Below are 12,415 nucleotides of genomic sequence, written 5' to 3' on the forward strand. Positions count from 1 at the left end.
TGTGGGAGGTGGATGGCGGCAGCAGGTGCACAACTCTGACTGCTCTAAGAGCCACTGGATTGCGCACCTTAGAGGGTGAGCTTTGTGGCATATGAACTATATTTCAATCCTGAAAAAAAGGGAGTCTGGCAGGTGAGCGGCAGCTGGGCTGGGCTCTCACTGGGAAGGCCCCGTCAGGCTGCCTTCAGCCAAGAGGTCCCGAGAGGCAAGCAGGTGTCTGGGAACATGTGGAGGGTGCGGAGGCTGAACAGGGCCACCAGGGTCCACGATGGCCACGGCGATGCTGAGCCTCCCGCCGCCACAGCTGGCCCCAAGCAGACCTTCTTGGTGGGCCCAGTGGGACCACTCCCTAAGGCATGCAGCCCCCAGCACAGCTCCCGGCTGTGCAGCCTCTGCCAGGGGCGCCTGGTGTCCCTCCCACCTCACCGCTGTCTTCCCATCACCCCTCCCTGATCTGCTTTTTGTTCCCAGATGGCGTCCTCTTTGCCACGCTGCCTCTCTCTCTATCCTTATCACTCTGCCAGGCAGCGGGTGTGGCCAGTCCCAGACCAATCACCACAGACACCCCACAGAGGACACCCAGACCAAGCAGTAGACACCAAATCCCCTCCTCACCCAATAGGCTGCTCACAACTGCACAGGACAGACAAAGGAGACAGTGGCCCAGCAGCAAACCCACGTGACCAGAACCCAAAGGGCCCTGACGGCAGAGGGGGACGGCTGAGTCCTCGCCACCCCAGCACCGTCCAGCACCCCTCAGTGCTCCACCACTGCTCCTGTCTGGCCTCAAGACTTTGTTCCTGACAAGTGACTCAAAGGTTAAGCCCTTCCACTCCCTCCTGGTCTCCTAAATCAAGGCCTAGCACTGAAGGGCATTCACTCGTGGGTTGAATGCAGACTGGCCGTGAGCGTCCCACGGAGAGGGTGCTGTGCGGGACAGGGGAAGCCCTGCAAAGGTGAGCACGTGGGGGAGGCGTGGCCTCTTGGGCCTCCTGCACACAGCCAGGCTCTGCTCTTTACCAGGCAAGCATCCAGGGCTGCAGGCCCCGGGCGGTGTGCACTGCTGAGAGACGGTCCGCGGCAAAGACGAGAAATGGCACACAGACAGAGGACCCACTAGTGCTGCAGGACCGGGCACATGCTGCAGGAGTGGCCACCACGTTAGACCGTCCTCCAGACCCGCACGGGCACCACACCCCTAACACAGGGGGGCACAGGCTCTGCCTGCCAGCCCCACCTTCCTGACTCTCTCTCCAGGCCCAGGGCACGTGTCCAGGGACATTGTGCTGTCCTGAGGCCACCAGGAGTGCAAGGCAGGTCTGCTACCATGAGACAGAGGCCATGGCTTCTCACACCAGACGTGGTGAGGGAAGAGCCGCGGGAACTCCCTCTGGGCCTTCATACCCCTGGTTCACTCGTGCCCAAGAAGACGAGGAGGGCCCTGGCTGAGGCAGAGCCTGGGAGGAGGGCACGGGAGCCCTAACGGCCTTAGGGCTGTAATGAAGGCTCACAACTGCACGGTGAATCCAGCAGGAGACGCATTTGCTCCGTGAGGACGAGGGGAGGCAGCTCTGCCCGACACAGCAACCACCTCATCAAATGCCAGGACACTCCCCACCAGCAGCCACATGGCCCTACGCCTCCAGTCCAAAGCCCAGCATGACGTCTTCTCTGGGTGGGGCCGACTGGTCCTGTCTCCATCTAGAAGAGCACATGGAGGGACGGCGGAGGCATCTTTGAATCAAAGGACTGCAGCTGGGGAGGGAACTCAGGACACAGACGTGAGCTGCCAGGAAGCTGAGGAAGCCACGTGCCCAGGCTGGAGCCCTAGCACAGAGGTGTGGACACAGAGCCCCTCGCAGATCTACGTGATGCCCTTGAGGACGGGGGCAGGGGGCGGGGGGAACAGAGGATCAGGGAGGCAAGACTCTAACCATGGGGCCGGGATTGCTGACTTGGGTTGATATGAAAAGCGGTCTGATCAAATGGGAAAGGCAAAACCTTAAGACTTTTAGAAGAAAATACATGAAGAGTTTCAGGAGCTGTTAGGAAAGGGCTTCCTGAGTAAGACACAAAACCACAGGGAAGAGGCAGGTGGACAGAGAACGCTGGAGTTCAAAACATTGGCTCATCAAAAGCCACCAGCACTGACATGAAGGCGTGAGCACAGATGGAGACTGTAATCCAGGCTCGCAGTCAACACGCAACTGTACCTGGAACAGACAGGGACGCATCCACACCACAAAGGCTAAGAAAGATTATTAAACGGAAGAAAACGCCGGAGGAGATTCCCAGAGGCAGAAACCTGAGGGCTAAGAACACACAGAGATGCTCAAACCCACCAGGCAGGCAGCCACAGAGACCCACTCGCCAGCAGGGAAGGAGAGTCTGCACAGAGCAGGAGCTCCGTGGTGGGGAAGGAGCAGCCCAGGGAAGTCCAGAGGGCGCCCGGCACGGCCTCGAAGTCTGGACACCTGCGGGGCCCTCTCAGCGTTGTGCGTACAGGGGAGCTCGGAACCCAGCCGTGAGTGTCAGCGGAGGGTTACCAAGGCGCCACATGAGGACACTTGAGCCACACTCATGGGAGCCTGCGAAGGAGCCCAAGAGACCCTCGGTGAGGTAGGTGTGGCTGGGCACAGGGATGAGGAAGGTGTGACTGGGCACAGGACCGGAGGCCAGCAGGACCAGACAGACAGGCAGAAGCAGCCCCAGCTCCTTACAGAGCCTGGGGCATGAGAGAAGGCACGGTGCCCCTCACAGAGCACAGGCAGCCTCAGCCTCAACCAAATGGCGTGGGGACAGCCAGATGTCAGACCACACCTCACACCACACACAAGACCCAACTCTAAGTGGATCTGAGACCCAAAAGCAAAACCAAACGTGTGCCAGCCCCCGAGCAAACGCAGCATGCTCTTTTGTCAGTCACCTGGATGGAGGCCACTAAAAACACACAGGCACTGAAGAAAGGACGGCCGACCTGACTGCACAAAACTTCAAAACCTTTTACGTGCAAAATCCACTACAAATAAAACCGGTTTTGGCTTTTTAGACACATTGAGTGGAACATTAACAATATAAATTACAGACAAAGAACTCATGTATTTAATACACAAATTTGGGCATGAAAAGATAAAAATACTATAAAGAGCAAAAGGTAAGAGCGCGCAGTTCACAAGGTGAACACAGACATTTGGAGAGCAGCCACTTTGGCGATCATCAGAGCCCCAAAGCCCAGGCTGCACGGAGACCCCAGGCACCCACCCACGCACCTGACCGCAGGCACCAGCCCGTGCATTTGACCCCAGGCACCCACCCACGCACCTGACCGCAGGCACCAGCCCGTGCATTTGACCCCAGGCACCCACCCACGCATCTGACCGCAGGCAGCAGTTGACGCCCCGATGGCCAGGGGCCGGTGCTGCTCACAGACGCCCAAAGGACAGCGATCCAAAGGTATCCTCGGACCCAACACTCCCTCGTCAGAAATTCACCTGCAGATGCACCTCCCAAAACTCAGAATGACACAAGCAGACAGCAGCTTTCCTCATAAGTGCAGAATATTCGAAATTACCCACATGACCAACACAAGACTGGGGCACACAACAGAGGCCCAGGAAGCTTCGAAAAAGGAGGAGGACAATCTCGATGGTCTGGGAGGCAGTGATGTCTAGGGGATGCTTTAAGTGGAAAAAGCAAATTGTGCAAAGAATGCATAAATCATGATACCATTTGTGTAAGGATGAAGGGGAAATAAGAAAACATACCAACATCTGTTTATTCTTCACAACAGAAACCCAGGAGATAAACAGAAAACAAGACAAGTTTCAGCCTGCAGCAGGTAGGCGGGTGCAGAAAGGACATGGGGAAGAGGCCTGGCTGAATGTGCCTGCGAACGGTTGGGGCTTTGGGAGGGTGCGAATGGTCTATATATTTAAAATACAAAAGTGTATCAGAAAGAATGAAAAGGGAGACAAAAAAATCTCTAGCTGAAAGTAATGAACCAACGGATGCCAGAACCACAATGAAGAAAAGAGAAAGAGCTAATCCAAACAACTTAGGAACACAGGATGAGCCAGTGTCGCATTCCTGGGAGACACGCGCACGTGAGGGAATGCAAATGAACCCTGACTTTTTTTAGTGCATGTATTTTTGTAGTGGAATGGGTGAAGCAATTCTGAACCAATTTTAGACGAATTATCAGATGAGCAAGTGAGTAAACGCACTGGTGTTCTTGGGAGCCAGGGAAGGAGAGATGTGACGGAAGAGGAGACCACAGAGCAACTCTCTGTGGGAGGGACGGGACTGGGGTGCCGTGCGTGCTCAGCAATTCTAGGACGCGTGTGCATGGAGGCGTGCATGTGTGTGGAGGCGTGCGTGCACACTCGTATACCTGTGTGCATGTGCATGGAGGTGTGTGTGCAAACTCATGTAACTACCTGTGTGTGTGTGTGGAGGCATGCGTGCACGCTCGTGTACCTGTGTGCGTGTGCGTGGAGGTGTGTGTGCAAGCTCAAGTACCTACCTGCGCGTGTGAGTGGAGGCGTGCATGCACGCTCGTGTACCTGTGTGTGTGGAGGCGTGTGTGTGAGCTCGTGTACCTACCTGCGTGTGCGTGTGCGTGAAGGTGTGCGTGTGCGCTCGTGTACCTACCTGCGTGTGTGTGTGTGGAGGTGTGCATGCAAGCTCATGTACCTACCTGCGTGTGTGAGTGGAGGCGTGCATGCATGCTCGTGTATCTGTGTGCGTGGAGGCGTGTGTGCGAGCTCGTGTACCTGCGTGTGTGTCTGCGTGGTGTGTGTGCACACTCCCGTACATGTATGTGTGGAGGCATGCATGCACACTCGTGTACCTGAGTGTGCCTGTGCATGGAGGCGTGCATGCGAGCTCATGTACCTACCTGCGTGTGTGTGGAGGCGTGCGTGTGCACTCGTGTACCTATGTGCTTGTGCGTGGAGGCGTGTGTGCAAGCTCATGTACCTACCTGCGTGTGCGTGGAGGTGCATGTGCGCTCCTGTACCTGTGTGTGCATGGAGGCGTGCGTGCATGCTCGTGTACCTACCTGCATGCGTGTGCGTGGAGGCATGCATGTAAGCTCATGTACCTACCTGCGTGTGCGTGGACGCGTGTGTGCGCTTGTGTACCTATGTGCGTGTGTGGAGGCATGCATGCAAGCTCCTGTACCTATCTGCGTGTCCGTGGTATGTATGCGTGCTCCTGTACCTGTGTGCATGGACGCATGTATGCTTGTGTACCTACCTGTGTGTGTGTGGAGGCGTCCGTGCGAGCTCATGTACTTACCTGCGTGTGTGTGCATGGAGGTGTGCGTGTGCGCTCGTGTACCTACCTGCATGTGCGTGTGTGTGGAGGCATGTGTGCGTGATTGTCTACCTATGTGCGTGTGCGTGGAGGCATGTGCGCGTGCTCGTGTACTTATGTGCGTGTGCATGGAGGCATGCGTGTGAGGTCCTGTAACTACCTGCGTAGGCGTGTGTGCGCACTCGTGTACCTACCTGCAGGTACATAGAGGCATGCATGTGTGCTCGTGTACCTATGTGCATGTGTGCGAGGCATGTGTGTGTGCTCGTGTACTTATGTGCGTGTGCGTGGAGGCGTGTGTGCGAGCTCATGTACCTACCTGCATGTGTGTGTGCATGGAGGCGTGCACGCACTTGTGTACCTATGTGCATGTGCGTGGAGGCATGCGTGTGAGCTCATGTACCTACCTGCGTGTGTGTGGAGGCGTGTGTGTGCACTCATGTACCTACCTGCGTGTGCAGAGGAATGTGTGCATCCTCATGTACCTGTGTGTGTGTGCGTGGAGGCGTGCGTGTGTGCTCGTGTACCTGCATGTGTGGAGGCATGCGTGCACGCTCATGAACCTGTGTATGTATGTGTGCGCGTGGAGGCGAGTGTGTTTGGGTACCTGTGTGTGTACATGTGCATACTCCTGTGTAATTTTCTAGTTCTATGTGCTTAAGAGGCCAAAAAGCTCATGCCTGTAATCCGAGCACTTTGGGAGGCTGAGGCGGGCAGATCACGAGGTCAGGAGTTCAAGACCAGCCTTACCAACATGGTGAAACCCCATCTCTACTAAAAATACAAAAAATTAGCCGGGCGTGGTGGCAGGAGCCTGTAATCTCAGCTACTCAGGAGGCTAAGGCGGGAGAAATGCTTCAACTCGGGAAGCGGAGCTTCCAGTGAGCTGAGATCACGGCACTGCACTCCAGCCTGGGCGACAGAGCAAGACTCCATCAAAAAAAAAAAAAAAAAAGAGGCCAAAAACCAAACACAATGCAGTAGCTCTGGATGTTCTAAGAACCCAGACCTTGTTCTCTAAGACCAGTATTTCCTGAAAGGAACCAGCACTCCCTAGACAAATAGCTAATTCCAGGGCTGAGCAGGGCAGCTGTGCCAGGAGGAAGCACTCGGAGGAATGAGGCCGTCAGGGACGCAGGAGCTGGCGAGACGCTCAGGGACGTCTCTGGGCACCAAGGCAGTGAAGAGCAAGAGCAACAAAAGCCCTGAAAAAACCCAACGGAAATCAGCCCACATCAGCGAACAAATGAATGAAGAACCAACGAACGAACGAACAAGGAGACAGCAGGACTCCTGCTCATGTCAAGGCCGAGTGCAGATGGAGTGTGGAAGGTGCAGAGTCCCGGAAAGACCAACCACACAGGGAGGCACAAAGCACTAGACACGGAGCCGGGCTCAGAGCGCCCTCAGGTGGCCGGGAGGCAGCAGCTGCAACTCGGGGGGAGTGGGCGAGGCCTCTGTCAGGGTCAGAGGTCATGTTGCCAGGTGAGGGACAGGTGGACATCAGTGTTTGCAGATGTGGGGCCTGGGAGGACCCAACACCACCCGTGTGGCATCCTCCTGAAAAACTGTCAGACAAACCCAAACCAAAGAACTCTATTTTACTTTACTGTGACACAGGGGTCTCACTTTGTTGCTCAGGCCAGAGTGCAGTGATGTGATCTCAGCTCACTGCAGCCTCAACCTCTTGGGCTCAAGGGATCTCCTCACCTCAGCCTCCCGAGTAGCTGAGACCATAGGCATCTGCCACCATGCCAGCCTAATTTTTGTATTTTTTGTAGAGATGGGGTCTCATTAGGTTGCCCAGGCTGGGATCATCTGTTTTTTTTTTTGTTTTTTTTTTTTGAGGCGGAGTCTCGCTCTGTCGGCCAGGCTGGAGTGCAGTGGCCGGATCTCAGCTCACTGCAAGCTCCGCCTCCCGGGTCCACGCCATTCTCCTGCCTCAGCCTCCCGAGTAGCTGGGACTACAGGTGCCCGCCACCTCGCCCGGCTAGTTTTTTGTATTTTTAGCAGAGACGGGGTTTCACCGTGTTAGCCAGGATGGTCTCGATCTCCTGACCTCGTGATCCGCCCATCTCAGCCTCCCAAAGTGCTGGGATTACAGGCTTGAGCCACCGTGCCTGGCCAGGATCATCTGTTTTAAATAGGGTGACTATTACCTTAAAAATATCAATGTGGGCTGGGCATGGTGGCTCACGTCTGTAATCCCAGCACTTTGGGAGGCCGAGGCGGGTGGACCACGAGGTCAGGAGATCGAGACCATCCTGGCAAACACGGTGAAACCCCGTCTCTCCTAAAAATGCAAAAAAATTAGCCAGGCATGGTGGTGGGCGCCTGCAGTCCCAGCTACTCGGGAGGCTGAGGCAGGAGAATGGCGTGAACCCGGGAGGTGGAGCTTGCAGTGAGCTGAGATCGTGCCACTGCACTCCAGCCTGGACAACTCCACCTCAAAAAAAAAAAAAAAAAAAAAAAAAAAAAAATTCAATGTGACAAAGGCAGAGAAAAGCTGTGAAATTCTTCCAGATTAAAAAAGGCTAAGGAGAAAGAGGCAGTCAGGGGCAGAGCTGACCTGGAGGCACGGGACACTGGCTGAGATGGGACAGGGTCAGATTTACTTGTGGTAAGAAGTGTCCTGGGCTACCTGGAAGACGTTCTGAGGGAGCGCATGCTCTCACACCGCGACCCCCAGAAACATTCAGAGGTGACAGGAGCGATGACAGCCACAGGTCTCTGGGCCTCAAGTGCTCATGCGGCTGTTCTTATTCTCGTGACTTTTCTGGAAGCATGAAATTATTTCCAAATAAAAGCCTAGAAATCAGGGCTGAACAGCGGCTCACGTCTGTGATCCTAGCACTTTGGGAGGCCTCGACCTCCCAAAAGGATCACTTGAGCCCAGAAGTTTAAGATAAGCCTGAGCAACAGACTTCATCTTTACAAAAAATTGAAAATCAGCTAGACGTGGTGGTGCGTGCCTGCAGTCCCAGCTACTCGGGAGGCTGAGGTAGGAGGACTGCTTTAGCCCAGGAATTCAAGGCTGCAGTGAGCTATGATTGCGCCACTGCACTCCAGCCCGGACAACAGAGTGAGACCCTGTCTCCTAAAAAAATAAATAAATAAGAAAGTCAAAAATTAGAAAGATAAAAACGAGTCATGGCGACCCGCATCTGCAGGCTCGCAGGCCAGAGCCCTGAGGGCAGTGCTGTGCACATGTGGCATCGGCCGCCCCGGCCTTGGGAAGAGCCAGCGACCCCACGGAGAATCCTGCACGCACGCTGCTTTCTCTAAAGGAAGAAAGCAGTTCTACCCACTCCTGAGGCCCGGGTAGCTCCGTAGGTCGGTCGGCTCCTTACCGAGTGCTCGACCCTGGAATCCTTGACTCCGGCAGGTCGACATTATGGCTCCTGCACTCGTAGTCCTGTGTCTGGGACATCGCTGTCTGCTTCCTCGCCGAAGTGGACAGACGTCAGGGCATCATCGGGACAACCCCAGCATCAGACGGGAAGGTGCTGCACTGCAAGAGGGGAGAAGCAACAGTGCTGATTTGGAAAATGCCTCACCACACCAACCACCCAGCTGAGCCCGTCGCCACAGAGTGGCTGGACAGAATGAAGATGGACTCCACAGCACCCGTGAGCCGTCCCCGGGCAGCCAACCCCACTCCTCAGTGCTCTTGATGTCTGGCCCTGCATTGCAGCAAAGCCTGGCCAGTCTCCCACACAGCAGGGAGACTGTGCCCACAAGCCAGGATCCAGCCCATGTCAGCCTGAGACACCACCCCCACTCCCCGCTGGGCCGGGGCAGGCACAAGCCAAGCATGGCAGGACCGTGGGACCACAGGGCTTGAGGACTGGGAGGAGGGTGAACAGGAGGACAAGCACCTGCTCTGCCCTCACTCTCAGCCCCACATCTGAGACTCAGTGTCCCCAGCTGTCCACACAGGCGACACTTGCCGGCAGTCACTGGGGAAGGACGCAGGACCACACGCATACAGCGTGCACAGCCATAGCACAAGGGCGCTCAGGAGCAATCCATGTTCACACGGATCACCTGAATTCTGAGAACAGTGCTGTATGCACCAGGTATACAGTCCATTCTTGAAAACCACAGGTCTGAGCTAGGAGGGTCACCTATACGCGGATTTTCTTCCTCCTCTGCCTCCCCTGAGACAGCACAACCAACCCCCTTCCTCCTCCTTCTCCTCACCCTATTCAACGTGAAGGTGACGACGATGAAGATCTTTAGCACTTCCACGTAATGACAGTAAATCTATTTTCTCTTCTTTATTATTTTCTTACTACCATTTTCTTGTCTGACTTTATAGGAAAAGTAGAGTACATGTTACAATAGCATACAAAATGCATGCGAATTGACTGTTGTTATCCGAAGGCTTCTCATCAACAGCAGGCTGCTTGTAGTTAACAGGAGGAGGAGGAGGAGGAGGTGGTGGTGGCGGCAGCGGCGGCAAGTAAGACATGGGTTTTTGACCACCTGGTGGGGGTCAGCGCCCCAAACCCTGAGTTATTCAAGGGTCAAGTGTGAAAAAAATTAACCTTGGACCTTTACCTCATCCAATCTCGTACGTAAAACTTAATTCTAGATGCACCGTAGGCCTAAATGTTAAAAGTAAAATAATAAAGCTTTTGGAAAGAAATGTAGGAGAAAATCTTTGTGGCCTTATAGTAGGCACAGATACCTTAATTGGACACACACAAAAAACAATGCACAAAAGAAAAATCAACAAATTGGACTATAGTAAAATTAGGAACCTCTGTTTATCAGGAAACTATTAAGAAAAAACAAAAAGCACATCCAAAGTGGGATGTATTTGCTACACAGAACATGTGTAATGTGTGTGTAATCTGACAAAGAGCCACACCCTACCAGTAAGGAAGGAAATCAGCCGAGTGTGGTGGAGCATGTCTATGGTCCCAGCCACGCGGGCAGAGGAGGAGGGAGGATCGCGCCACTGCACTCCGGCCTGGGCGACAGAGCGAGACCCTGTCTCAAAAAAAAAAAAAAAAGGCCAGACACAACTGAATGCAGAGTACAGTTTCCTTTCATGAGGTTCAAGGTTAGGCAAAAGTAGCCTCTGCTGTTAGAAATCAGAACCAATGGCCTCTGGCCCGGGTGGTGACGGGGAGGGACAAACGGCTACACGGCTGCTCCTAGCCTTGGTGCCACTTTGCCTGCAGCACTGGCTCATAGAAGCCACAGGGCCTCACACATGCACCGCCACTCTCCGACAGTCTGCAGAACCACGGTGGGCACTGCTGTGGTGGGCACCTGTCTCCTTGCTCCCTGATGCCCCAGCTGGTATCAGTACACGGCAGCCCCCTTCCCTGAGGAGAGGCCATTCCATAGATACTAACTGTGCTAACTCAAGGGGAAATAAAAAAGACTCAAGCACAGCCGGTGACGGGGCCCAGCAGGAAGAGACACTGCAGGCCAATCGGAAACTTTCTTCAAGTCCCAGACAGACTGTGGGGCCACAAACCTAACCCACACTCACTCCACTCACAAGCGGGGGAACCACCTCCTTAGAGGAAACGCTCTTTCCGCCACTTAAATCTCCACACAACTATTTATTTTAATGCTTGGGACTGCTAGGAATGCTATTTTTAAAAATGAAACTCTGGCCAGGCGCAGTGGCTCACGCCTATAATCCCAGCACTTTGGGAGGCCGAGGCGGCGGATCATTCGAGGTCAGGGGTTCGAGACCAGCCTGGCCAACACAGCGAAACCCCATCTCTACTAAAAGTACAAAAATTAGCCAGGTGCGGGAGCACGCGCCTGTAATCCCAGCTACTCAAGAGGCTGAGGCAGGAGAATCACTTGAACCCAGGAGGCTGAGGTTGCAGTGAGCCGGGATCACGCCACTGCACTACAGCCTGGGTGACAGAGCAAGACTCTGTTCCAAAAAAGAAAAAAAAAAGAAAAAAGAAAAATAAAAAGAAACAAAACTTAAGTATTTTTAATTTCTTGTTTAAGAGGAAACAGGTGACCTACTTGTACAGCTTCGATCTTTTTGAAAAGTAAAACAGCAGCATCAGTGACGTTCTGAAAAGCTAAAAAGCATCCATGACAGCCTGAGAGCAACTCTGACCAATCCCCCCTGGGCACCTGCTCTCCATCCTCAGCCCATCCTTCCACCACGGGTTCCAACAAGCTCACCGACCTCCTTGTCCTCTTACACTCAACTAGGCACTACCTCTCAGGAAGCTTCCTCCCATCTGGGACCCCATGCCACAGTGACCCCAAATGCACCAGGTCTGCAATCAGGTACTGTGAGTCCCCAAACTCTGCTTTTCATTTTTGAAATGAATTAATTATTCCAGGTCCTTTGCATTTTGATATGAATTTCAGAATCAGCTTCTCAATTTCTACAAAATAGCCTGCTGGGATTTTGACTGCAGTTGTGTTGAATCTATGGATGAGGAAAACTAACATCCTAACTACGTTACATCTTCTGATTTGTGAGCAAAATATATCCATCTAGTTGGGTCTACTTTCTTTTCAGCAACGTTTTGTAGTTTTTAGTGTACAAATCTTGCACATATTAGTTAAGTGTCACCCTAAGCATTTCATATTTATGATACTAACAAAATATAATTTCCAATTTTTTGTTGCTAATGCAGAAAAAAATGTTGTTTTTACAGTTTGATCTTGCAACCTTGATAAACTCACTTATTCATTATAATTGCTTTTTTCCCAGATTTATTAGGTTTTCTGCAGAGGTGATCATGTCAACAGTGAACAAAAAGTTTTACTTCTTCCTTTCTAAACTAGATCCTTTTATTTATTTTTCTTGCATAATTATACTGGGAAGAACCTGCAGTATTATTACTGAACACAGTAAGAGTGAACATATGTGCCTTCCTCCTAATCTTAGGGAAAGCATCCAGTCTTTTACCATTAAGTATGATGTTGACTGTAACTTTTTCATGATGTCTTTTGTAAGGTCAGGGAAGTTCCTTTGTACTCTTAGTTTGCCAAGTTATTTTTTAAATCAGGAATGGATGTTGGATTTTGTAAAATACTTTTACTGTATCTATTGAAATGATCACATGGTTTCTCTTTAGTTTGATAATAGCTGGATTCC

The 12,415-nt window shown here is 52.9% G+C and overlaps 1 protein-coding gene across 2 annotated transcripts in view; it reads right to left on the bottom strand.

The window, feature by feature from the left end:
- ARHGAP39 (Rho GTPase activating protein 39) overlaps positions 1–12,415 on the bottom strand; it is a 142,524-nt gene that overhangs the window by 61,912 nt on the left and 68,197 nt on the right. For both annotated transcript variants that reach the window (XM_025395395.1, XM_025395394.1), the window contains exon 2: positions 8,667–8,827. In XM_025395395.1, coding sequence (XP_025251180.1) covers positions 8,667–8,746 — 80 coding nt within the window. In that variant the 5' untranslated portion in view covers positions 8,747–8,827. The remainder of the gene's footprint in view (positions 1–8,666; positions 8,828–12,415) is intronic.

Source organism: Theropithecus gelada, chromosome 8, assembly GCF_003255815.1.
Source record: "Theropithecus gelada isolate Dixy chromosome 8, Tgel_1.0, whole genome shotgun sequence".
In the NCBI taxonomy this organism is placed as follows: domain Eukaryota; kingdom Metazoa; phylum Chordata; class Mammalia; order Primates; family Cercopithecidae; genus Theropithecus; species Theropithecus gelada.